This window comes from Crocodylus porosus, unplaced genomic scaffold (assembly GCF_001723895.1).
Source record: "Crocodylus porosus isolate Cpor-Errol unplaced genomic scaffold, CroPor_comp1, whole genome shotgun sequence".
Classification (NCBI taxonomy): Eukaryota; Metazoa; Chordata; order Crocodylia; family Crocodylidae; genus Crocodylus; species Crocodylus porosus.
This window is the reverse complement of record NW_017728886.1, coordinates 215,964,883-215,992,385: the sequence shown is the minus strand read 5'-3', so window position 1 is coordinate 215,992,385 and position 27,503 is coordinate 215,964,883. Positions and strand designations below refer to the sequence as shown.

Genomic DNA, 27,503 nt, shown 5'->3' with positions numbered 1-27,503 from the left:
AGCTTATAAGTGAACATTTGGACAAATAAATAGGGAGAAGTATAAGAGCATTCATTGGGCATGTGGGGATGAAGCCCAAAAGGCACAATTGAAATTACAGCTAGCAAGGGACATGAAGGGTTTCTACAAGTATGTCAGTAGCAAGAGAAGGATCAGAGAAAGTGTAGGTCCCTTACTGAATGGGGGAGGCAACCTAGTGACAGAGGATGCAGAAAAGGCTGAAGTGTTCAATGTCATTTTTGCCTCAGTCTTCACAGGCAAGGTCAGCTCCCAGACTACTGCACCAGACAGCACAGGTTGCCGAGGAGGTGAGCAGCCGACAGTGGTGAAAAAACAGGTTAGGGACCATTTACAAAAGCTGGACATATACAAGTCCATGAGGTCAGATGGGATGCACCTGAGGGTGCTAAGGGAGTTGGCTGATAAGATTACAGAGCCACAGGCCATCACCTTTGAAAACTCATGGTGATCAGGAGATGTCCCAGGTGACTGGAAATGGGTGCCCATATTTAAGAAAGAGAAAAAGGAGAATTCAGGGAACTACAGACAAGTTAGCCTCACCTCAGTTCCTGGAAAAATTATGGAGTAGACCCTCAAGAAACCATTTCTAAGCACTTAGAAAGAGAAGAAGGTGATTAGGAAGTCAGCATGGATTCACAAAGGGCAAGTCATGCCTGACCAACCTGATTGCCTTCTATGATGAGGTGACTGGCTCTGCAGATGCGACACACCTGGATGTGATATACCTGGATTTTAGCAAGGCTTTTGATACAGTCTCCCACAACATTCTCACAGGCAAGCTAAGGAAGTATGGGCTGGATGAAAGAACTGTAAGAAAAGAAGGTGTATAGAAAACTGGCTGGATCATCAGGGTCAGAGGATAGTAATCAATAGTTTGATGTCTGGTTGGCAGCCAAAATCAACACAGGTGCCCCGCGAGTTAACCTAGGGCTGGTTTTTTTCAATGCCAACAACCTAGAAGATGGCATAGAGTGTACCCTCATATGCCACTAGATATGCTGGAGGGTAGGACTAGGATTCAGAGTGACCTACAGAAATTGGAGGATTGGACCAAACGAAATCTCATGAAGCTCAACAAAGACAAATGCAAAGTCCTGTACTTAAGACAAAACAATCCCATGTATCAGTACAGGATGGAGCCTGACTGGCTGGGCAGTAGCTCTGCAGAAAAGGACCTGGGGGTTAAAGTTGACAATAAGCTGAATATGAGCCAATAATGTGCCCTTGTTACCAAGAAGGCTAACAGCATACTGACTGCATTGGTAGGAGATCAAGGGAAGTGATTATTTCCTTCTATGGGGGAGGCCACATCTGGAGTACTGTGTTTACTTTTGGGCCCCCCTACCACAGAAAGGATGCAGACAAATTGAAGAGACTCCAGTGGAGGGCAATGAAAGTGGTGAGGGGGCTAGGGCACATGACTTATAAGGAAAGACTGAGGGAACTGGGCTGATTTAATCTAGAAAAGAGGAGACTGAGAGGGGATTTAATTGCAGCTGTCAACTATCTGCAGGGGGGTTTGAAAGAGGATGGAGCCAAACTGTTCTTATTGGTGGCAGATGACAGAACAGGGAGCAATGGTTTCAAGCTGCAGCAAGGGAAATTAAGTTAGATATTAGGAAGATTTTTTTTTTTACTATGAGGGTAGTAAAACACCGGAACAGGTTACCCAGAGAGGTGGTAGAAGCTCCATCCTTGGAAGTTTTCAAGACTCGGCTAGACAAAGCTTTGGCTGGGATGACCTAATTGGGGATGGTCCTGCTTTGAGAAGGGTTTTGGACTAGATGCTCCTCAGATCCCTTCCAACCCTAATTTTCTATGATTCTATGAGGAATTGGAAAATCTAAAGAAAAGTCAAAGGTGTTTTCTGCTGGTCTCACATGAGCAAATAAGGTAAACCTTAATATGATTTTAACCCACAGGAACAGCATCATTCTATGAAAATGATGCTGTGCAATTCTATGAAGGGTTAAAATAGCACTTGGCTGTCCTGGGGTTGTCACCCTGGTGGACATACTACAACAAAATAAGGGAAACCTCTACTTTCCAGGAGGAAGAAACAGAAAGGATCCTAATCATCTTGTTTTGCCTGAGACAGTTTCAGACAGGCTTTAGAGAATGGAGGCCCAAAAGTCTCAGAACAAGTAGACTTGTTGCCTCCTAATAGCACTTGTGAACCTTCACAAGTCCAAGTGGCAGTATAGGTCACCATAAAAAAGAGACTAAATGAGACGTTCAGGTGGAATTCTATTTCCCTTTGTGCATATAAGTGACAGTTTTCTAGCCATCTACTTGGCTGTATTAGCCAAGTACCTGGCTGTTTTTGACACACTTTCCCTGGGAACACGTCCACACATACACCTATTCGGAGCAAATTTGCTTCCAATGGGAGCAGTTTAGGGCAGGGCTACTCCTGTCCTGCTCTGCCCCCTTATGGCCTGTAGGGAAACTCTAGGTTTCCCTGGATGCCAGCCCCAGGCTGGAAGGGGCCACCAGAATCAGGCCTGGGCTCCAGAGGGTGGTGGGGAGCTTTCCCACTGCTGTCCCCACATCCCTGTCTCAGACAGCTGCCTGCTGCTTAACACCTGCTCCAAGATCAGAGATGGGGCTAGGACAGTCTCCCCTGGCCTTGTAGTGCCCTGCTCCTGGGGCTTGAGATTGGAACCAACCTTGGCTCCATCTTACAGCCAGGGCCAGCAGCTGCTGGGGAAGGAGACAGTGTCCCAACTCCAGCTCCAATTTGCCTCAATCAGGGGCTGGGAAATAGGCAGCTTCCTGGGATATAGGACAGCTCTTCTTCCCTCTGCTGCCTGGGCTGATGGGGAGCAACTTGCTCCCAGTCAGCTATGTAAACGTGCACTACTGTACATTAGCTAATTTGCAGTAAATCTACTACCTGTAAATACAGGTGGTAGAACACCACAAGTTAGCCTATTTTAATGTGCTGTTCATTGCTGTGCTCAGTTACATAGTGATGCTTTACTGTGCAGTAGATTAGTCTACTGAGCAGTTAAGCATCTCAGGTAGATGCACCCACTTAGTTATACAAGAAGTTTGTTTTTGTCCCCCTGGCCATACATATAGCCCTCTCTTGGCAGTCCAAGAGGTAAGAATCAAAAGAACACCAGAGACAGCTCTGTGCAAGTCTCACTGCTAAGTGGTGGTTTGAGCACTATGTTAGGAGTCAGACAGATGCAGTTTAAATCACACTCTGGATGAGGGAAGCCTAAAATCTGTGTCTCCTGTTTTCTGGGAAAGTATCTTAAACACTCAGCTATTACTGCTGAACCATAGGAAGGCCATCCTCCTCCTCTATCAAGGTAACTAGTCATGCATTTTAGCCACCTACATTTTCAAGCCTTAGATGACAGTATGCATCCACAAGGGAAGCACACAAGTAACTGCATATGTGCTCAGCCAACAAATAGACTACTGAGGATCCTCTGTCTACACACACACACACACACACACACACGAATCCACACTACCAGAGAAACAAAATTTCTGTCTAAGCTTAAGTGACAGCCATGACACTTACATAACCAAACAGACACCATTTAGACACACAGAAGGAAACAGAATTCCACCCTTAGGCTGCAGACAGACAGTAGGGCAGTTCTAACTCATGGCGCTTTACATAAAATGCCATGAGTTTGAAACCTACCCTTGACACAATCAACATTTGCTTGTGGGTCAGGGAGGGGGCTAGAGCCAGCCTGCACCAGCCCTGGCCAGCAGGTGGGGGCATTCCAGTAGCCTCCAAGGAGGCTGCCAAACCACCCCTCTCCCCAGCCCTGTCTCCCCCTCCCCCAGCTCTGGGCCTGCCAGCATGAGAGGGAGGGGAAAGAGGAGGGAGTCCCAGCTGCTGAATGGCCAGAGCTGAGGGAGAGGTGGGGAGGTAGGGGATGGAGCCCCACCCCCACCTCACAAGGCCCCTCAGCTACCCCTGCTCAGGTATTGGGGATAGGTGTGTTACAACGTGGCTATAGTGTACTTTCAGGGGCCAGATTGCACAAAAATTGTCACTTTTGTCTGAGCCCTTAGTTACTAAGTTGTTTTAAGTATTTGTAGGTATGTTCTATGTTAAAGTTCTGTTTGTTTAAATGTAATTCAGTTTGGCTCTGAACACACTGCAGTACTGGGGACTGTGCATTATGGCATAATTAAAAAAAGAAATCTGCTTTTTCTTCTGTTCCTCCCCTATCTCTCTGGCCTCTTGCCTGATGTTCAGTAACTCTTAATATCTCTTCAGAATTTTCTCTCTGGTAAGAAATATTTTGGAGAGTTTCCCTAAATTTGAAATGCAAAATATTGAATATGAAGGATTAATGACTTCTAAAAATTATGTTGTGTCATCTTTAAATTGAAGAATACTATTGACATGGTTTGGGCTGTTTCTTTTTGGTGTGATAAGAACTGGAAATTAGGTTTGATTAAAATCTGAATTTGTATATGACAACTTACATTTTTATAAATATTTTGAAGCCTCCTTTTTCCTGATATTCTTCATGTTTGTTTTCCTAAGATAGTCCTCCTTTCCCATAACCCCATGTTTCTGCTCCTTTATTTCATCCTTGTTTCTCTCAAAGCCCAAATTCCCTGTCACCTCCAGTGAGCCCTTGTAAGTTCCCTTTTCGGACCCCAGCGTAGTCTTTTCTAACTGATTCTTAGTATTTTTTATTTATCTTACTTCCGTTTTCCTCCAAACGAGTTGCAGCATGTCTGGTTAGAACAAAAAGGTTATATTAGGCAAATTATTAAGTAAAACAGGGCTCTCAAGCCACAATAACAAGGACCACAAAGAAACGTAGGTAGGTAGACATGGTACTTTCAGATTTGCTCTCAATGGTTACTGTCCTCAAATTTTTAGGAGCTTCACTGCCCCTGGTCAAAGGCACACAAGAAAATGTTGTCACCTGCTGTTTTTAAGGCAGGCCATGAGCTCACAGCTATGAAAAATAGAAGCTCTCCCAGTAGAGAATGCTCAGTTTGTTGAAACCAAAAGATAACAGGAGGTATTTAAACACTTTCAAATCATATTAAAATTTGGGTTCAGTTATCCTTTTACTAGTCCCCTTAACACTTGCCTTTTAATTTTATTTTTTGGCCCAAATAGATTTTTTAATATTTTAATTAGGCATGACAGGGGCAGGCGCAAAAGTAACAAAATGCCTCAGAAGAACATCAACTGTAAATACTGTTCATTTTATTTAAATGCATGAATATTACACATTAATTCAAAATAATCTACATTTCTTTTTATTTTCATAAGTTCAGGAGTTGAAATAGGAATACTGATTTATGTCTCAGTTATAGCATATATATAGCATCATATCACAACATGGAAAATGTTATTCACTGTTATTTTTGTTTCAAGCAATAAACATCCATGTCAGGGAAAAAAATAATTTGTTAAGAATACAAAAGCCAAAAAAATTATGAAATGGGTAATTGAGTAAGAAAGTGAGAAATGGGTAATTTACTATATAAATACTTTAAAACCTTTTCAGGTTTGATTTTAATCAGAATGACATATTCTGTTGTAGTTATGAATCTTAACATTGTCCAGTCCTCAAAACATTGTCATACTATGTTAAAAAAAGAAAAAAAAAAGAAAAGCAAATGTACAAGCATTTAGCAACCATAAACTATCCAAAAGTTTAATTCTTAAATGAATCCCAGCATTTAAGCACCTTTTAATTAGATATGACCTTATATGAAACAAAGAGATTTACCTCTTCAGAACAATCTAATATTGCCACTAAATCCCAGGGGAGAGTATTAGTACCCTAAACATTGTATCAAAAATAGTTCCTGACTTGTGTGATGTTATTTCTGCAGTGCTTTTTCAAAGGAGAGCTCAGCACACAGATGCCATTAGTGTTTTGGAAGCAGGCTGACAGTTACCTGGAGTTTAAACCCACTCTAACCCATCCGGTTCAAAAAGTGAAATCCAGAATAACATGATTAGATGATAATTTGAAGAACTTCTTCTTTGCTAGGCAATAAACCATGTCTTGAGAAAAACTCAGCAACAAAAAAAATAAGCAGCAAGCTGGCCTTCAAACTATTATTACTATTGTTAGTAGTAGTAGTAAGCTAAAATGTCATAATTATAATTAGAAGAAACCAGAGTGAGGAGGCCATGTTTCTAGTACGTGAATTCTGAGGGAAAACTGTATCCAAAAATACGAATTTTTCACAGAATGCGTCTGTGTTTTTAGGACCAATTAATACAGCCAAAATGTAGGAATTTATATACTGCACAGTGTACAAAAAACTATTGTTAAAAAAGATAAGTAGTTCACAAGCTACCTTCAGATTTAATAAAGGAAAGCAATAGTTATGTCTTCAAAGTCTAACAGTAACAGGGAAAGTTTAGCCACAAGACATGGGCATTTGCAAAGATCTTCTTCCTTCCAATGATATAATTATTACTGTTGCATGTGTTTAAGGGCTTTCCAGTGGCTCCTTTTCCTCTTTCCTCTCAGTTTCTACAGAAACTGAGTTCTACAGGAAATCAAGCCTAAATAAATTTCTTTTTCAACCACAAGAGGGCATCCATGCATGCAACCTCATATGTACACACATTCTATGCTATATATTCTTTAATACAAGGATGTCAAACTTGCAGGTCCTGCAGGCCTGACAAATGGCACAGGGTTGGTCCATGTGCTGAAAGAATGGTGCAGAGCCAGTCCATGTGCCAGACTGGGCCCACAGACCAGACTTGTATGTTGGATCCAAAGCAGACAGCCAGTCTGGTACAGGCATCATATGCAACATTTGCCCTGGTCTGGCTGTGGACAACACCCACTCCAGATTGGCCATAGGCACTGCATGCAGTGTGAGCCTTGGCCTAGCTGGAGACACTGCATGTAGCATATGCCCCAGGCCACCCCCGCATGACACTTGCAGTTTGCACCTGTCCCAGCTCTTTCGCGCAAAGCACATGCCTGTCCTGGCCCAACATGGGAAGCACTGTCGGCCAAATGATAGGGCTCCATTGGCTAAGTCTGGCCCATGAGTCATATCTTTAGCATCCCTGCTTCAGTATAAGGCCCCAGCTATGGTATTTATCAATTCTGTATACCTGTTCTCTTTCAGATTCCTGAGTCCAACCCCCAATGCTGCTGAAATGACAAAAACCTAATTCTACCTTCTGTTACCTATACAGGCATCAGTTTTTTTCCTTCTTCCTCTCTTTCCAAAGGGTTTGGTCCTAGACCTTTTGAAATTAGTGGCAAATATCTCAATGGTATCAATGAGGGCTGATTCAACTCCCTTTGAATTCAATGAGAATTGAACTTGATCCCAAGAGAAGGGCATATATACATTCTTACAGGCTGAATTAAACAAAATTCAACTTAAAGTTTTTGCATTAGTTCATTCCTGAGAAGGTCATTAAAGTGTGTTCAACAGCAATCTCAATTACTGAATGTGTTATTCTCTCTTTGATCTTGACACAGGAGTTCAATCACTAATAATAGGGTTCTTTAAGTATATTAAGGGAGAGTGATTTTTTTTAGATTAGGAATAAGTTTTCCTGATGCATAAAAGACTTTTAAAGCTGAAGTGATCTATGTACATGTCTTTAAAAGAAGAATTTTGAACAAGTGCTGTATTGACTTCCTTGTAGATGCTTTATTTACTTTGAAAAAGATCATAATCCCTAGATCATATTCAGTAATATCAGAAATAAACCTCATCCTCTGCAAAAAGATGAATAGCACCAGAATATATAGATTAGCACCAAAAAGACAGCCATTACTATCTGTTTGATTAAACATCTGACTGGCAGTTATTATGGTATAAAAGGCTGCATTAGCTTGCATCAGGACATATTTTTTCTTCTATAACTCTCATAGTATCTTTTATTTGAATCACAGCTATTCTTCATCTTATTTTAGCATTTGACCAATTCTACAAATATTTGTTTTAAATTTAAAATAGAACAAGTTTTTTTTGTTCAAAGGAATATATTTCCAACAGCCAATTTGTTGTTAAGCAGCACATACCTTTTCTGCTACGAAGAAAGAGTGGGCCTGGATTTTTAAGCCCAAAAAAGGAAGTTGTGGGGTTTTGCTTCTTCTCTTCCTCTGTTTGCAAACCCAAGGATATATTATTATATTATAGTAGATACCGTGGGTCTCCCTGACATTTCTGGTACTTTAGCTCCTGGACTACTTTGTGTCAGGTAATAAATCAAGCAGCACTGACACAGGCCATCAAAGGAGAAGTTGACTGGCATTGTTGTTATTCAACCCAAGAGAGAGTTGATGCTTTTAATTGTAGGGATTCAAATAAATAATATAGAAAGATTTATGGTCCACAGCACTATTATAATAAATGGAAGGGTAAATTGCATTTCGTTAATCAAATGTCTGATTAGTAGTAACCCCTACTGATGCTCGGATACTCAGAAGCTGCTCTTATGAAATAGCTTATACTCAGATTATTTCCTGCTGCTGTCCATTACAGTGTGATTATAATAGATATAATGATCCCTAGCACCATGACTGGGTGTTGTGAAAAATCTGCACACCTGTGTGACAGTTGCAGTTTCCTGTATCCACAGAAAACAAAATATTCCACACAATCAACTTATTTCTACCAACTTAAAAAAATGAACAGATACAATAAGATATATACCCGTTATAATAATTTCAGCTGAATTACTGATGTATAAATTAATTTATAATTTCTAGTCTGGTTTGAAAAGTGTCCTACACAATGTACAAGTTGCAAGTTACAAAGTGCATCATTATTATTAAATGTCAACCTTAATACTGTAGACTCTACAGCTTAATCTGAACATTTGTTAAATGTATATTCTGCCTAATTATATTTTCTTCAATTGCAAAATAAAGAAAATGTAAAGATGCAGTCCTTATCCTTCCCCCTTTCCTTCTCCAAAGAGACCTATCATAGGATACAAATTGCCCTTTGCATCCGATCTTCTACTCTTTTGTTAAAAATGTTCTTTGGGTTGCAGTGCATGGTCAACTTGACAGTTAGAGCTCATCAAAATCCTTTAAATGTGTGTATAAGTGGTAGATAAAATTTGTGTTAACTCTCTGGATAGGGGAGAATTTCATACTATTTACGTTTTCTGACAAGTAAGGACTGAAGGACTCCAGGCCCTTTATTTACAGTCAGGAAAATCCATAAAATTATAATTGTTACTAGTATTAAAACAGGAGCATTAACTTAAGTGCAGCATTTAAGCTTGGAAATGTATCAATGGTTTAGGATTATATACCTCTCAAAGTACTGTCTTTTCAGACAAAGAAATGTTGCTTCCAGAAATGTTTGAAGAGCTACAGTACAATTAAGGACCTCATCCAAGTAAATGTCAAATGATAGGTAGCCAGAGAGCCAACATTTTTATGCTGTCCAGTATAGAACTCATGTTATCAATATTATTGTCATGTTTGGCAAAAGGGTTGATTACATATATATCAACCCTTTTGCCAATATATAATTCCCTTTTTTTAAGTTTAGAAAAAAATTACTTCTTATCATCCCCTCTGTTATGATGGCAGACTCCCTTGACCAACATTGGGAAGATGGTATTATTGCTTTAAAAATGCATGTATACAATACCAGTGAAGCTGTACCACTCTAATTGTAGTACTGACTCTAGCTACATCAAGTTCAAAAAATTTAAAGCTTTGCACTCAGCCATACTAGGCACAAATGGGAACATGGAAAATTGGAAAGAAGTAATTGTGCTCTCTGGTCTGTGTGAATTAAATTCTACATTGTAGTATTCTGTACATCCCTTAGTTCAATTACAGCTGCACATGTTGGTATACTAACAAACAAGAGTTTGAAATCTAACTATATAATTCAGGAAAATCTATCTGTTCAGTGTTCTAGTTTAAGCTGTAGTCATTACTTCTCCATACCTTTTCTACTAAGCACCCATTCTGGAGGGCGGTAAATGCATTTTTTTTCAAGAAATAGCCCTGCTCCATTGTGTAAAGCACACTGTCAACTGCTATAAAAATTATCAGTTTTTTCAAATGCTGTTAAAAGATTTTCTCTTTCCCTTTTTTAAGTTCATTAATCAATTTGATCAATGACAACTTTTTTGGGAAATGTTTTGATTAAACCTTAGGCCAGATCTATCTTTAAAATATTCATCAATATAACTATTTCACTTAGTGGAAGAGTTTTTTTAAAAATCAGCATAGTTACTCTGATAAAGACATGGATGCTATTTACTTACACATAGGTGTCTTGTAACAATACAGTCATTTTCCTTCCCATATGGAAATTGATATGCTTGTATAAAACTTCTTTATACTAATATAATTATGTTCACCAGGGGAGGTGAACTGGTTACAGTGGTAAAATACTGGTAATTTTTTCTACTGTAGAAAAGGTTCTAATTAGATTGGCGAATACTTTCAGCCCCACAGTATATTGTGGTGGTGCAAAGGCCAACATAGCTCCCTATTCTTTACTTCTCTCTGTTCACACAGGCGTTATTGATGATAGCAGCAGCTTGCACTGAACTCTTGAAAAATAATTTAAGTTAATAACTGTTGTGTATGAGGTAGCTAAAATAGGGCTGAAACTTGCAGTTTCTCCTGTATGTGTGTATACTCCTTCTCAGACTATCATCAAATGTGTACATGTAAGCGCAGGTACAAAATAGAGTACCACTTCCAAGACAAGGACAATGCATTGTGTTGTACAACACACTACAGCAGTGATTTTCAAATCTTTTGCATTTGTATACCCCTAAAACATTTTGAATGGAGGTGTGGACCCCTTTGAACTATAAGTATGGCTTTTCACATACTTTTGAAAATCATAGTCTTCTTTTGCGGACCCTGAGGTCCACAGACCATAGCCTAAAAAACACTGCACTACAGTCATGGCTGTTGTTAATTTTTAAACATTGATTTAGATTCCAGTGACAATTTGCTGTCTATATGTATAATTTTAAAGGAAGTCAGGTTTTAGACTTAAGTTGACAGTGCCCTTTTTAATGTGCTTTTAATAGAAAATAGAATACATTCCTTAGGAAACTACACTTTCCTAAGATGAACATAAGCTTATCCTTCTCTACATGGCAATCATCTGAATTGGAGAACATTTGGCTATAAATTCAAAGGGTTAAAATAAATGTATTCTGTACTTTGAAAACTAATTTAACAAAAGCATACAAAAAGAAAACCAAGGTATTATTACAGTATCTTTATATATATATTTATAATATGTGCAAAATTCAATATACAAGCTTTTGTTATTCAGCCATATTATTTAAAAGTAATGTAAACTGATGCTAGCTTATTTAAACCAATATAAGTAATTTGATGTAACTCCCGGGAAACAAAGATTGTCAGTACAAGATCCTCCATAGCTAGGTGGACAAGCGGAACATGGGACTCCTACTTTATATGGGGCTTCTCCAATCCAGTTGCCCCTGAAAAAAAAAAAAGTAAGAACATTTTTTAGTAATTTGAGAAACAAATATATACCCAAAATAAGTGCAAAATAAATTTGGGGGTTATGTTTCCCATTGGGTACTTATAAAATATATCCATGCTCAGTTTGGAATAACTTTTGCAGGCTTCCTCTGTAATCAAAGGAAAACAACCAAAACACTTTTTCAGTAAGGAACTGGGGCGCAAACACGGTTTCAAAGTTTTCTTAGACTGTTAAAGTGCTTTAGTTTAATGGCTACATACATATTTTTCTAAGTTAGTAAGTCATATCTCACGGGAAGAGTTCAACCACATTAGGTTGAGACTGAACCCAGGATGATTTGCTCAAGGGAAATGGGAACATAAAAGACTATTCACAACAGCATTAGAGAAAAAATACTGGAAGTGGAAGATTACTTGAAAGTTGAATGAAAGGATGAAGGTAAGATTATGCTGGAGGAGGGCCCATGCATCATTATTTGTAGGCTCCAGGTGTTCTGTGGCCATGGGCAACTGGTGCTTCCTGATACTGGGGGGGGCCTAGTGGCCATCAGCCAACCGGGGTGTGGATCACCCAGTGGCCCATCGCTGCTGCTAGCAGAAGTACCGACAGCAAAACTGGAAGTGCTGGCGGGAAACCCAGAAGTACCACTGGTGCTTCTTTTGGTGCCCCCATGATTTCAAGGGTTGTACTGGCTGTCACCCCCCCACTCCCTGGCCTGTGAGGCCCAATCTCGGGGGGGCACCACGTCCTCTATACACATTGCCTATGCCTGTGGCCTTTCTCACTTTCCAGATGAGAGTATACCACAAACCATATTATTGACTAGACTGGAAGGGTGGATCCCCCTCAACTCCTCTTGAAGCAGGCCCAGTGGGCAGTTAGAAATGTATGACTCACGGAGAACAAGCAACAGGAAGCCTGTAGCTCAATGAAATGGGCATACCTCTGAGAATTCAAAGTTATAAGTTTCAGTTCCCGCATCTAGGGTTATTTCTGGGTTTTATCCAATGACTGTCTACTGTAAAAATATATGAATGGTCTCAGTAGTAGGGACTGGAGCTAAGGTGTATCCTCTCCCAGAAGAGCAACATAACACGGTCCTTGTTTCCCAAAATAAAGGAGGTTTCTTCAAGAAGTCTGTTTTTTTACCCAATTCACCTGTTAAAGGTTATACAATCTTTATGGCCACAGATAAAAATCCTTTTCTTTTTCATAAGACAGCTGGGACAACAACATTATTCAAACTCACTCACTCACATATTCTTCCCTACTTGTGGATCTGTGCCATTGAAAGTTTATGGAAAACATGCACAACTCATTATTATTTTGTTTCTTACACAGCACCAGGGGTGTGCATAGCCCTGTGCAGCCAAAAATTCCAGTCTTTCTCCTCCAGAGCTAAAGGTCTGGTCTACAATAAGACAGCTTGCGTAAAGTGAAGAGTGATATGAGCAGAGAGATTGCGGAACTGGATGCTAAATTAGATATAGCATAGCAAGGGGGAAAAGGGCATTTGGAGTGGGGGGGTTATGAAAAGGGTAAATACTACAGTATGAGATATAATAATATGTTTTTGTTCCAAATAAATATTAATGTTTCCATTTTTGTTTGTGTGCATTTATGATCAATAATGTTAATTGAGGGGATAGACCCAGCAAAAACCCATGAATGAAGGTCAGCATTAAAATGCTAAGTCATGAAAAGAAGTTAAGATCCTTACAACATGACCCTAACATACAGAAAGTATGAAAGTAAACCGAATAAAAAATAAAGGAACTTACTTTGGGGCATAGTTGCATACCAAGTAAACAGCTCGTCGCCAAACTGACCCCCAGACATTCATATTGTGGCATGTATGGATAGCGCAGCCTATGCGATTGGAAGTGGCCCAAACCATCTGAATAAATAATCATTATTGGTAAAGTCCAAATTGAAAAGAAATATATATATAAGATACAGAGCTATAAATACACCATAGAAAAGTCCATCTTTGAACTGTAGATTGGTAAAGAGAATGGAATTCATATAACCTGTGTATAGTGTGTGCACATGGGTCCATAGCATCTCAGAGGGCACCTAGGGTTGCAGTCCTGAGGATATGGGAAAGCATAGTCCTTCACTTCATCATACCATGGCTTTACCAGCTGAAGAATGGACCGATACCTAGATTTATTTAAAGGCAGAAGAGAAGAAATACATTTTAGAGCTTTATACATTAAAACATTCTGTCATACATCCATGGGATGTGTTATGGTCTATTTAAGAACAACTTTTCTTTTGAGACTTGAAATGCTGGGTTAAAGTTAATGATGAGTTAACTTATAAGTTATTCATTTGCATATTTCTATGTAGAATTAGTTTTTTGGGTTTGGGTTTGGTTTTTTTTTTAACTACAAGCTAGTCTAGTGGCTGTTATCATGCTATCTGAAAAGTTCACATATGTGTGGCTTCACTGTAATTTACACTAACTGAGATGTCCAACTTGTACAAAGCTGCACAAAAATTCTACAAGACAGTTGCCTACCTTCCAGTTCTTACAGACAAGTTTTGACCCAAGAATCTCAATAAGTAGGAAGGTCCATGGTCCCAAATGCATGTAGCAGCCCAAGCCTCTGCTGATTTGGCAAGAGTTTCATCCCAAACCTGCCAAAATAAAACATCTTTAGCAAAAGCAATAAAAATTACATTATGGTGCAAGACAGTAAGAGACAGGTACCATAAGATGTAATCATGTAAATAAACCATATCAGATTCACAGCTCAGTATCTGCAGAAGGTTTTTAAAATACATTAATCAAAACTGCAGTTCTCATGAACTAATCCTCTATTCTATGCTTTATAAAAACCAAAATCTGGTCAGAGGCCTCCCTGACTTACAGGAACACAGATCTACCACACACTGGCCTTATGAGATCTTCCATAGGACCAAATCAGATAAACAAGGTCTGCTAGTTTACGTGACCCCATGTATGTAGACTTCCTGAGTCACAAATGGACCCTTTGGGTCCTGGCCCTCTGTAGATTTGTATGGGGTTAAAGATAAGAAGGGATTGGCTAGGAGCTATGGTCAGCCTTGTATTTGTTGGAATGAAGGTTAAGGGGATACATATTCAGCTGGAGAACATGCAAGGGAATGATATTGCAGCCATAGCCATAGCCAGTCATTTTAGTGCCCAGTGCAAGTTGGGCAGATTACCCCCCTACATGCTACTATGTAATTACTTCCATTTCAAGTAATTACACCCTGCCTTCATGTGATGGCACCCCCCATGCGATGGCACCCAGTGCCAGTTCACCACTGACACTGCCCTTGCTATGGTACTGAATTTAGCCTTGGATGATTTCACATACTCTTTGAAAACTGTTACATCCAGCAAAAGGATCCCTGCATACATCTGTGGCCCAGGGGAGCACATGCTTTTGAGACTATATTGTCAGCAAAGGGTATATAGCACAAGCAATGAGTCAGAATGGAGGCACTGATCCCCTTCAAGCTCCACCAGCCAGGATCTATTTGAGTATAAGCTCCCATAAATCATTCTGCATGGGAACAAATGCCACCCCTCTGAAATAATAGGAAAACAAATTAATGAAGAGATCTTTCAGAGACTGCCTATCCCTAAGTCCCCTTTCAGGAGTTCTGTTATAGGTATAGAAAGTGCAGTGTATCAATCTTTATTACTAAAGACATTTGAACAATGGGGGAACATTTTTCCTTATGAGTTAACCAGTTATCTTAACAAAACCTGAACACAGGTTTAGTTACAACACAGTTGTAACCAAATACAGTTATTTCCAAAGCAAACACTTATGAAGTCATTAACAGAGGAATGTCTCAGCCAAAAAAACAGAAGCAATGAATGATGTCTTACAAAAAGAATACATGTTGGTGCTAATGCCCCAGCCATAGACTGTCTTCCTATTGACATGGAATATGCATGTTCAGATCTCTACAGCTCAACCTACAAAGCAAGCCTCTAAAACTTGCCGAGTTTACAATCTAATGTGTCCAAAGTTGCAGAATGATAGTAGTGGGAATCAGAAAATCAAAGTTTATTGTCCTAGGTCATATCCCTGACTCCATGGGACAGGTAAGACAAAGTTGCCTATGTAAAACATGACATCTGTTTGAGTTTATGAAACTACTATATCATTGAATGTCTTTGCATATATTGGATTACAAATATAAGAAAGCCTATGTCTGTATCCCCTCACAGAAATGAAGGCAGGAGATATGACTGGTATAATTAAGCCTTTAACTTCTTCAAAAGAAACTTCTGTAGAGCCACGATGGCTGCAGCCTAATGTGAACAAACTTTCCCAAAGTAGCCTGCAGGAGGTGAGACTGGAGGAATGGAAAATCCACCAAAAATGGAAGAAGCAAAGACAAAAAGTGTTAAAAGTTGCTGTTAAAAAAGGAATATGCTCACTGAGCTGAGGAATCTTTTGAAAGCTAGATCTGAACAAGCTAAAGAAAGCTGAGTTAGAGAAATCGGGGTAAGTCCGATAAGGTACCAGGAGATTGGAAAAGGGCCAATGTGGTCCCCATTTACAAGAAGGGGAGAAAGGAGGACCCTGGCAATTATAGGCCAGTCAGTCTTACCTCAGTCCTTGAGAAAATTATCAAGGAGCACATCTGCAAGGGCCCAGCAGGGGAGGTAATGCTCAGGGGAAACCAGCATGGGTTCATTGAGGGCAGGTCCTGCCTGACTAACCTGGTTTCTTTTTATGATCAGGTCACTAAGTCCCTGGACAAGGATGTCGGGGTGGATGTCACCTTCCTGGGCTTCAAGAAGGCCTTTGACACTGTTTCCTACCACATTCTCTTAAAAATAACTTGGTGACTGCAGCATTGAAGCCTACACAGTCAGATGGGTGGCAAATTGGCTAGATGGTCGCACCCAGAGAGTGGTGGTGGACAAATCATTTTCACCTGGAGGGATGTGGGCATGGAGTCCCCCAGGGCTCAGTCCTGGGGCTTGTACTGTTCAACATCTTTATCAGTGATCTGGATGTGGGTGTGGAATGCACACTGTCCAAATTTGCTGATGGCACCAAGTTGTGGAGTGAGGTGGGCCCGCTGGAGGGGAGGGACAGAATCCAGCTAGATCTAGACAAATTACAAAGGTGGGCGGATGAGAATAGGATGGAATTCAATGCAGACAAGTGCAGAATACTGCATCTAGGGAGAAGAAACCAGCAACACACCTATAGGCTGGGGAACACCCTTCTTGTCAACACGGTGGCAGAAAGGAATCTTGGAGTCATTGTTGATTCCAGAATGAACATAAGCCACCAATGTGAGGAAGTGATCAGTAAGGCTAACCATTACTTGTCATGCATCTACGGATGCATCACAAGCAGGTCCAGGGAAGTAAGCCTTCCCCTCTTTGTGGCATTAATCAGGCCACAGTTGGAGTACTGCATCCAGTTCTGGGTGCCGCACTTCAAGAGGGATATGGCTAGCACTGAGAGGATCCAGAAGAGGGCCACTCACATGGTCAAGGGGCAATGGGGCAGGCCCTATGAAGAGAAACTAAAGGGCCTGAACCTATTCAGCTCCACAAGAGAAGGCTGAGATGGGATCTGGTGGCCATTTACAAACTCACCAGTGGGGACCAGCGGAAATTGGCGGGGGTGGGGGGAGAGGGGGTTCTGTTCCCCCGGGCACCATCTGGGGTTACTAGGAATAACGGCCACAAATTGTTAGACAGAAGGTTCAGGCTGGACATCAGGAGACATTACTTTACAGTTAGGGATGCCAGGCTCTGGAATGGGCTCCCAAGTGAGGTGGTACTTTCTCCTACCCTGGGGGTCTTCAGAGGAGGCTGGACAGATATTTGGATGGGGTGATATGGTCCTAGCACCCATTCCTGCCTGAGGCAGTGGGTCGGACCTGATGATCTGTTTAGGTCCCTTCAAACCCTAAGCACTACAATACTATGAAGTCCATGACCAGGAAGATAAGACCCAGCCAGCACAGTGGGGTCCAGAAGAAGGGAGCTTCAACACCTGAAGGCACTGACCACAACTCAAAGATCACTCAAGAACATGAGTACTGAGGCGGAGGAAACTGTATACATATGTTCCTATTTTGTCATGATATACGTATCTCTTGTATTCTACCTCATATTACTGATTTAAAAATTCTACTGCAAAATCTGTGATTAAAGGGTTAAATTGTAACTTGCTACCACCAGAGTTGGAACTTGGGAGATTCTCCTTAAGATATTATAGAGACTTATGGTCAGCAATTCCCTAAAAATGTACATGAGAGGCCAGAGCCAGGAACTGTGCCTGGAGCCTGCTTAGACCCAGGGGAGCTTAGAAGCATGTGGTCCAAATACAGCTGCCTGGTGATTATCCATTAGGACCAGCTCAGCCAAAATTGTGACACCCCATAAACACTCTTCCTTGCTGATATTAATCATGCCTCTGGCATGAATACTCTCTGCCAGAAGGTTGTGTGCCCACTTGAAGCAAGCCTGGCTAAGGGCCCACAATAATCTCCATGTGCAACATATTTGCACAAATAGCACTGAGATTCTCATTTGAACCCAACATGATTTTAATAATAAAATTATCTTGCCTATACATAACACATATTTTAAAAAGTGTAGTCTATACTATTAAAAGGCCTGCACTTACTGTCACTTTTTTTTTTACTAATAGTCATTGTTTAAACTTTTGCATTTAGACAGTGAAAGCAAACCTAAACCACTTCTTCTTTGTTTCTGTTCCCTTTCACTTTCTCATTCTCAAATATCAGAACAATGCAGCAATGTTGGGGTTGTGAAAGAAGTAGGAAAATATTGAAATCCAAATTATTGGATGCACAGGCATGACTTTCATACATAATGGCTAGGGACACAAGTTACACATAAACTAGTTTAAGAGATCAGAAACTGGTTTAAACCTGTAACAGAACAGAAGTTCAGTGCACATAAACCAGTTTCAAAACAGCTGAGACTGGATTAACAGAAACCCGTCTGAATGTAGTATCAGACTTAACTAATTTAGGTCAAACTTGTTTATGAAACTTCTGTTTCAAACCCCTTCCTGGTTCAGGTTAAATCAGAGTCTCCCAGCATCCCAGGATTCTTTGCAGCACTGGGTTGGGCTGTGCTGTCTGCTCCAGAGAGAAGGGTTGGCCCCGCCCCTCTGCTCCCTAGCCGAAGCAGTGAGGGCTGGCTCACTGGCTGGCTCACCACCCCTCCTACCTCAAGCAAACCCCCCAGGGATCTGAGGCTAGTAAAGGTAGCTCAGTGTGCTGGCCTTGTCCCCTTCTCTTCATTATGCTGGCTGTGAATGTGGACTACAAATCCCAGAGATACCTGAAAGTGGGAAGAAGAAGTGATGAGAAACCCTGCAGAGTCCTGGTGCTGTGATTCTGTCCTGCAAATTCCAGAGAACTCGGCAGCAGCAGAAGAGGAAGCAAACACACAGCCAGGACTATTCTTGTTCAAGCTTTTATGATTTTAATGCCACTGCCTTTTTCCCCACCTACCCCCTCCACAGCCTGGCAGCCCCTCCTCCTTCCACCCAGGCAGATCACAGGCTGGGGCCAGGCCATGCTTCTTCTGCTACAGTAGGGAAGGGGGAAAAGTCTTGGATGGCTTCTCTCCTTCCTTCCCTTTGGCAGTGGCTGACAGGCATGCTCTAGCACCCCCTGCTCCTTGCTTGAGCCACTGCAGGCATGTTGCTGCATTTCCTGAATCAAAAGTGAATGTCTGTTCATGTGTTTCTCAGTTTCTCCCTAAAAAACCCAAATGATGTAATAATAGAGATCAAGGACTAAATTAGGGTGACTATAGCTCCTCATGCTCCCCAAATATTGGGAGACTACTGCTTCCAAAAAGCTCTCCCTCCACGTAAACTGGTGCCTGAAGACCCATCAGGCAAATGAAGTGAAATTGGAAGCATCAGGAGACACTGACTTCTGGTTCCCGCGTTACTGGATAGTACAGACCCTTCCCCCCACCACTAGGTAGAGCAGCAGCCCTTGATGGAAGTAGCAGTTTCCCACCAAGAACCCTTCTCACTAATGGAAGATTTGTCTCCTTGCCAGTTTCCAGGCCCACTAAGAGTTTAAGACCAGCTTTTTGAATAACATGAAAGATAAGTAATATGCACCAAAATAGGCAGACACATTGATGAATTCTCTTATAAAGACCTAACGTCTTCCAAAACATAGGAGGGGAAGAATGATCCAGAAACTGCATTTTAATTTGTTTATCTCTCTCTCTCTCAATACAGAGTCTCCATTCTGGTCACAACCAAGTTCTGATGCTGATGAGAATGGGGAGGAAGGAGAAAAATATTCAGGTTGAGTAAATAAAATGACTAAAGGCATGGAGGTACAGTTTCCTTATTAGGAGAGGTGAAAAGAACAGGATTAATTAATAAGAGAAGTAAGAGTAAGGGATCATGCAATATACAAAATAATGAACACTGTGATAACCATTTAGGCTTTATTATTAAACATGCAAAGGAAATTCAATAATGTTAAAAGAATAGATTGAAATAGTGGTCTGGATAATACCTGATCTATGGCATAGTACTTATGACACTGTAAAGGGAAGTCAGTGAGGGCAGCCACAAAAAGACAAATAATCAGACAAAGGAACAATGGGTGGAACACTTAGTAAAATGGTCTTGGTGATGAAAGACTATGTCATGAAAATACACTTTAAAATAAATACTATGGGCCCAGATCTTCAGATCAATTTACAATGGCTGATGATCTTGCCCTAGAAGTTTGTACCTTGCCATTAATGGGCAGCCAGCCTCTAGTAGGTGTCATAGTGGAATCAAAGGCTGGAAAAGACGTCAAGATGTCATCTTTTTCAGTGGCTTTCAAGCTTCCTAAAGTTACAGATCCCTTTCATAGCACTTTTTCTGGCACCAAACCCCTACCCCTATCCTGTGAGCTGCAGGTAACTTGGCCCGGCAATGGTGGCACACTGCCTCCTGATCCACTCCACTCTTACCCCAATCTCTCTGCAGAGCCCCTGATGACCAATCACAGAACCCCAAAATCCACATTCCTATCTAAACCATCCCATCAGAATGAAAGATATTCTTTAGAAGGGATTTGCATAATGAGCGGATAATAGCCTTGTGAGACAGCTTAGGGAAGTTTCAATGTGTTACAAGAAGTACATACTAACTGAGCTTCAGGAGTAAAATTCTAACCTTGCATAGGTCAACGAAAGTACCCAAAAGCTTGCCTATGTCTGTCCCTACCATTCACTTGGTCCAATAAAAGGTATCGCTCGAGATAATTCTTTCCTCTCACATTTCCTGAACCATCACAGGAACAGTGTCACCTCAACACTAAGAAAGCATATTTTGCCCTTGATATCAGTATTGCCATGATTTTTCCCCTATGCGTAGCAAGAAAACATGTAATAACCCCTATAATTTCCATGAAGTACAACATCAGAGAAAAGAGTATAAAATATTTGTCAATTATAATTTGTAAGTGAACAGCATCAGTGTTTGTAGATGACTTGGCTGCAGCTACACTGTCAATGTCTTTTCACTATTGTTGATCAAACTGTTCCTTTTTTTTCTCATGTTCTGCTACCTCTTTGTACCTGTCTGCTGTTCACTGCCTTATACTTCCATTGTAAACTCTCTGGGGCCAAAGTTTGTCTTTTTGTTCTCTGGATGTGTCTGATGGCTATAGTCCTTAGAACAGTAGGGTCCTGGGCCTTGGGCAATCTTTCTTATTACAAGAATACTATATTTATATTTATGGATCATTTAGATATGGTGGTCTTGCATGCCTAACTTATCTGTGTGCAGGTGAGTCTTCTGTAGGACAATAATCTACACCTGGAAACAACTAAATATTAAGGATTGTAACTCACCTACTTATATGTATATGGAAATACGTTACACAAATATATCTGAAACAACAATATTTACCAATATAATTAGAGCTTTCTGTAATCTGAGATTACTTCTTTTATAAAATCTCATGCAAGTTTGCTAAAGGACTCCGAAATTTTACTATACCACAATTTCAAGATCTATTTATTTTCTAGTAATTTCCCAAGAGAAAATGGCAGCCTTTTAAAAGGAACAAAATTACTTCTGTTTTATTTATGAAGTAAAATACCTAATATTCTTAAATGGGCTATTGCCCTTGGCAGCAGTTATACAGAAAAGGTTGAACATGCAAGCTTTTGCTAAGGACATCTGTGAATGATGAATGTGCCATGGTATGGTTAAATTTTACTGACTAAAACAAAACAGGTATTAAAATCAACATTGTTACTACTTTGAGCATGCTGTTGGGATAGATAAAATATTAAGGACTTGAATTTTATTGGCAGGCAGAGACAACATACCATTTGCACTCTGTACATCCATTAAAGCAGTTTTCTTTTGCATTCATTGCATGCCTACTGTGTGAGTATTCAGCTGTAACAGAATGAGTGCCGTTTTTCTTCTTTTAGAGGAATACCTCTTGATTTACCTGCATATCATGCTAGAGCCTCATGTGAACCCAGTTTGAAATGACACACATTGTACAACTACCAGTGGACTAAGCATTTAAGCATTCTCTAGCACAGGATATGACATAAACACGGGAATGGCAATGCTCTTATTGACTGCAATACAAAGTAGGATTTTCTCAGTATGTTGTATCACCATGGTAAAATGGGGCCAAGTAGAGTTAACAAGGCTTTCCCTACAACTGGAAGGGCTAGAAACATACACATATTACACCTATTGTTTAGACACTCCATAGCTGCACAGAATGAAGAAGAGCTCATGTGTAAGCCTTGTATTAGTCCTTCGGTCATGAGCCTGCAGGGGCTAAAGTTAATCAGCAGTGAACACTTCCAGTGCTTGGGCAAAATGGTGGCAGGATGGGGCTCTTTAACACTATAAACTGACAACCAGTTTGGAATGATGATGATGAATTCTTCCGGGCACTGCATTGATCAAATATGCAAGTCAAAAAAGAAAAATAGCAGATGTTCCTGAATATCAAACAGGTGCTTGGAGGACATGACTCTCCACAGGCAGAAAATAATATGTTAATTCTACTCTGACATGTGTAAATATGTTTAATCCTTCAATTGCTTTTATTCTGGAATGTATTTCTTTGACTTGCCTTCCACTGCCACAAACTATTATTTCCTCCCCATTATGAAAAATGAGCAAAATTCAAATACTGGTTAAGCTTGTACCAGAGAAAAATCCATAGACCCTCAATAAACAAATCACAAAGGAGGTCATTTTCAACTACATCTTATTAACACCTTGTCATAGAAATAAAAAGAGAGATGAATAATTTTCACCTCCCATGTTGCTGATACCCACACCGAGATTTATGATCTGGCTTAAATTCTACACAACACATTTCTGAAATTATATTTTTTTCTGGAAAGAAATTGCTGGACTATTCCAAACACTCCAAAGAGTTCTGTCAACACTTTACTGCATTTTATAAAGCTTAGGAGTGGTATTGCAGTCTTTTTTCTCCTGACTTATTATTTCAAACATGCAATACAGTAGATGTAATTTCTTTTACCTGCCTGACAGAGAAGTAAAATACCCATTTCAAGCAGTACACTCAATTTTAAGTGTAACATATAGACCCTTATACCAGTAATGCATATATACATTTAAATACATATTCAACATTTATTTTTATTGTGCTTATTATGTAAAGGGTCACATTTAATAGTTACACATTTTGGTGACTGCATGACACCAAAGTTCCAGTTCATGTAAAATTACCAAATTCCAGGATTCAGAAATTCAGCTTACCTTCATTCTTTGGCGTGGGTGTTATGAAAGGAGATGGGCATGTTTTTTGGAGCTATTCAGAAAATGGGAGTTACTTATTCTGATTTTAAGCTGGCCTAAATAAAAATATTATTATGTCTCTATCCATCCCTTGTGGTTTGGGAAAAGGTTGACACTAAGAAAGAATATTTGACTGCATCCAGACAAGCACAGCCATGCAGTATGTGGCCCCACAGTGACTTCTCTGTGGCACCACTCACAACACATTCAGGCATTCTCCATGCTGCCTCCTTCCAGTGCAGAAGGTCGTGGGGGAAATTCTGGGGTCAAAAAAACCCGCACATGAAAAAAGTGGGGTAGCACATACAGTGACAGCATGTGCCACCCACAACTGCAGCCTGGCCATCTGGAGCCATGCTCTGGCTGTCGGCAGACTCCTAGCTGCAGAAGCACCATGTCTGCAGCTTTCCTGAGCCCCAGGTAAAGCTTCTCGAGCCAGCACAGTCGGTGGCCCCAGTGCCTTCGCTCCCACTTGGGGTAACCTGCTGCACACCAGGGCGCACGTGGCACATGCATTCCCTGGGAACAAGTAGCAGCGGCACAAGGTATTCATGTGGACATGGCCTTTTTGTCTCCTACCCCAGACAGTGGCATCATAAGGCACTAAAAAGATCAAGTAAGTAGTGTTGACGTGGACAAATTGAACCGGTACTGAGTGATACACATTATTGGCATTTTTCTCATCCTCCTACCTATTTTGGCATGCATTGGAACCATTTAAATTTCTAGCCCTTATTGTTATGAAGAAATTTTTAAAATATAATTGGGTATAGAGTCAGCCAAGAGACAGACACTGAATCTGTAAGAGACTTGCTAACTGGGCCATGAATTTTAATAGGATGTTAATAAGGAAGCTTAATGATGACATTATAGATACTAATATTAATCATTTCAGGAGAAATAATCAACTACTCTGGAATACTGAGCAGTGAGGTAGTTAATCATATTAATCTGACGTGTAAAAGGTAAGGCAGGGTGGCACCTTGGCGCCTTTTCACACCTTACACTGAGAGCCACCCAAATGTTGATTGGTGGTAATGCTAGCTCAAGTTTGGAGCACTCATACTCCAGGGCAGCAGGGGCCAAGAAAAATAAAAAGGAAGAATCCCCCCTCCCAGAGCTCCCCTGGTTCCCCACATGCCAAGGTTTCCCCTGGTTCCCAGCATACCAAGGGCTGCCCCTCTGCCCCATGGGGTTCTCTCCTGCCTCCCCTCCCCCACAACCTGTCTTTTTGTGGCTGCCTGCACTGCCTGTCCCTGGGCCCCTGGGGAAGTAGGCAGGGAAGAATTAACCTGCCACTGCCACCACTGTTAGGCTGCTGCTTCTCTCCAGGCTGGAGACTACCCAGAGAGCTGCAGCAGTGGTGGCAGCAGGTAAGCAGGCAAGTTAACCCTTCCCTGCCTGCTCCCTGTGACAGACAGCATTGGCAGCCATAAGTAAGGAGGGGTAGGACAGTGAGCAGGGTGCTGGGGGGGGGAACAGTCTGGGGGATGGGGAGGGGTAGGTGGGGTGTTTAAACTAAGGTGTAGCCTAGAGGGGCTATACCTTAGTGTAACATGAGTTGGGTAATGCAGATCAGAAATAATCCTGCCCTGAAGTGGTGTAACTTTGAGCTACATAATGAGTGCTTAAAACTAGTTTTAGGTGTTAATGTTCACACAGTCCAGGTGTTAAGATCTCCAGGAGCCACCCAAAATTACTATGTAACAAGGCCCTTAGAGATGAACTGGCTCAGAAAGGCCTGAGCTTCTATAGGCAGTCTACTTTTTCTTTTTCAGTAGTAAAGAAAATTAATCTACGTGAAAGACAAGAAAAGATGCATAATGTGACATTAATCTTGCCCAAAGAAACAGAGATAATTTAATATGAATAATTTAAACATATCTCTGCAATTTAAATTTCACAAGTAGGAAATCTTTTGTGTGTAGTTCTATTCATACCTTAAATCCTAATTAAAGGTCAAAGTTTCTTCCCAAGCCCAGGCAACACAATGGACCAGTATGGTTAAGGTAGCTAGTTCCTATAGCTAATGGCATGCAAAGAAGAAATGAAACTATCTTCACATCTTGCCACCACTGGCTCCCCAAACCAAATTACCAGGTACCCATTTAAAAGATGCCTTATCCTCCCCAACATTGTCCCCTTAAAACCATAGTTTCCAGGGTTTCATCCCATTTGATCACACTTTATACACATCTCAGTTAGCTATATCCCTTGGCACCTAGATAATATCCCTTCCCAGATAATATTGAGAACACTATGAAAGAAGATGAAAAATTCCCTCGCACAGCTTCTTTACAGATCAGTAGGGATCCTGGCTTCCTCTATTTAAAAATCCCAAATTCTCTTATTAAAAAAATTCCAAAATGTTCTGATTAAACCCCACAAATCTATGTTTTTCCACAATTAAAATGAAACATCACTACCTATATAGGAATAAGTTGAACACAATATTTTATTAATATACAGTAGAATCTCCAGTAACTGATACCTTTCAAGCCGACATGCTTTGTTAACCGGCATGCCAGCTTGCAAGGAAAAGTGAAACCAGAAGTGCCCATCGTGGCAATTCTGGTTTCCCTGAGCCCCCAGGGCCCAGGTGCATAACAGGCTGCGTGGGGCATGCCTCCCTGTCCTGCAGGGGGGTTGGCAATGCTATGGGAAGGTCAGCAATGCCCGGGACTCGGCAAGAGAAGCAGCGGCCTGAAAAAGTAAGGACGCCTATTTAGGCCACTCAATTAACCAGCATATTTTGTTATCCGGCATCCCCCATTCCTGGGGGATGCTGGATAACAGAGCTTTTACTGTCGTTATGATTTTAAAGCCATTTGGAAACCTACCAGTGCTTCAGTCATTATAATAAAATACAGACTAAATACCTCTATATTTTGGAGTCTGATTTGGGGGTTTTTTAATCAGCAAATCAGCTGCTTTCTGACTCTGAGCAGCTGTGATATGCTGGTGCTCCTCACTCCCAAGCCACATCCCCCCCCAACTACCCCCAGCCTTGCTCTGCAGCCCCCCTCCTCCTGAGCCACTGTTCTGCAGCCCCCCAAGTGTGTGCTTGACCATAGGGGGGAGTGCCTGACTATAGCCAATGCCATTGGCAAAGTGTCATGGGGCAATGGGGGGCACATGCCCCCCGATATTTGTGTACCATAGTGGGGCACAGGGCTGCAGCCTGGGCTGACCAGCACCAGGCCACCTCCATAGCCCAGTGGGCAGGACCAGAAGTGGGAAGGCAGAGCAGGACAGAGAGACTTGCTACTGCCACCTCCACCATCACCACCAACAGGACCCCTGCACAAACCATGCTGCCATGGAGTAACACCGAACCACCAGCAGTGTGAGGAGTAACAGACAGGGGGAGTGGCTGCGCTGCCCTCAACCCCTCCTGCCACAGCTCTAACCTGTTGCCATTGCCCAGCCACCACCGTCACTTGCCACCCCACCTCCCCGCCAGGACAGAGGTGTGGCTGAGCACACAAGTAGCTGGGGCTGGGAGAAGGTGAGTCCAGAGCAGGTCCCCCCCAGCCTGTTGCTACTTGAGCTGCAAGTAGGATGGTGTTACTCCACGGTGGTGTGTCTGGTATGGGGGTCCTGGAAGCAGCAGCAAGTCTCACCTCCCCACCCTGCTCAGCCCTCCCATGCTGGGTCCTACCCACTGGGCCACAGGGGCAGCCTGATGCTGGTCCGACCAAAGTGCAGTCACATGCCCCATTCTAGGCACACAAATCTGGGGTGACACTTCCCCCACACGTCCCTCCAACATGTTGTCTGTAGTGCCTGACCCCTCCCTGGGAGTGAACACAGCAACAGGGAGCCAGCCTCCCCACCCCAACAACCCCCACAGACAAGCCACCCGTGGCTTTGTCCTGCTCTTGGCAAAGCCCTGCAGCCACACATTCTGGCCCCCAGCCCTGGGCTCCACACACTGCCCTGGTTGACCAGTGACCAGAGCCCCAGCTGCCAAACCTGACCCACTCCTTCCCTCATCTCAGCACAAGCCACCACCACAACTTCAATCTGCCCTCCCTGCCTACCTACATATTACCTATGTCCCTCCCCCCACTGCAAGACCTAGCTGCAGGCAGCTGGGGGAGCTGCTGTCCACCATGCTGCCTGGGGCCATTTTCATAGTTTCATAGTTTCTAGGGTCGGAAGGGACCTGAGCAGATCATCTAGTCCGACCTCCTGCCATGGCAGAAA

At 41.7% G+C, this 27,503-nt stretch overlaps 1 protein-coding gene and 1 long non-coding RNA gene across 2 annotated transcripts in view; one reads left to right on the top strand and one right to left on the bottom strand.

Moving 5' to 3' along the window:
• The first annotated feature begins 218 nt into the window (after positions 1 to 218).
• On the top strand, positions 219 to 21,638 carry LOC109319673. The gene is made up of 3 exons (XR_002103588.1): positions 219 to 337; positions 11,693 to 11,695; positions 21,626 to 21,638. It is a non-coding gene; the product is annotated as an uncharacterized LOC109319673 (long non-coding RNA).
• Positions 5,208 to 27,503, bottom strand: part of PI15 (peptidase inhibitor 15) — a 35,394-nt gene continuing 13,098 nt past the window's right edge. The window contains exons 3-6 of the mRNA XM_019549406.1: positions 13,991 to 14,109; positions 13,497 to 13,629; positions 13,248 to 13,363; positions 5,208 to 11,461 (exon numbers count right to left, since the gene is read on the bottom strand). Of these exons, the coding sequence (XP_019404951.1) occupies positions 11,326 to 11,461; positions 13,248 to 13,363; positions 13,497 to 13,629; positions 13,991 to 14,109 (504 nt within the window). The 3' untranslated portion in view covers positions 5,208 to 11,325. The remainder of the gene's footprint in view (positions 11,462 to 13,247; positions 13,364 to 13,496; positions 13,630 to 13,990; positions 14,110 to 27,503) is intronic.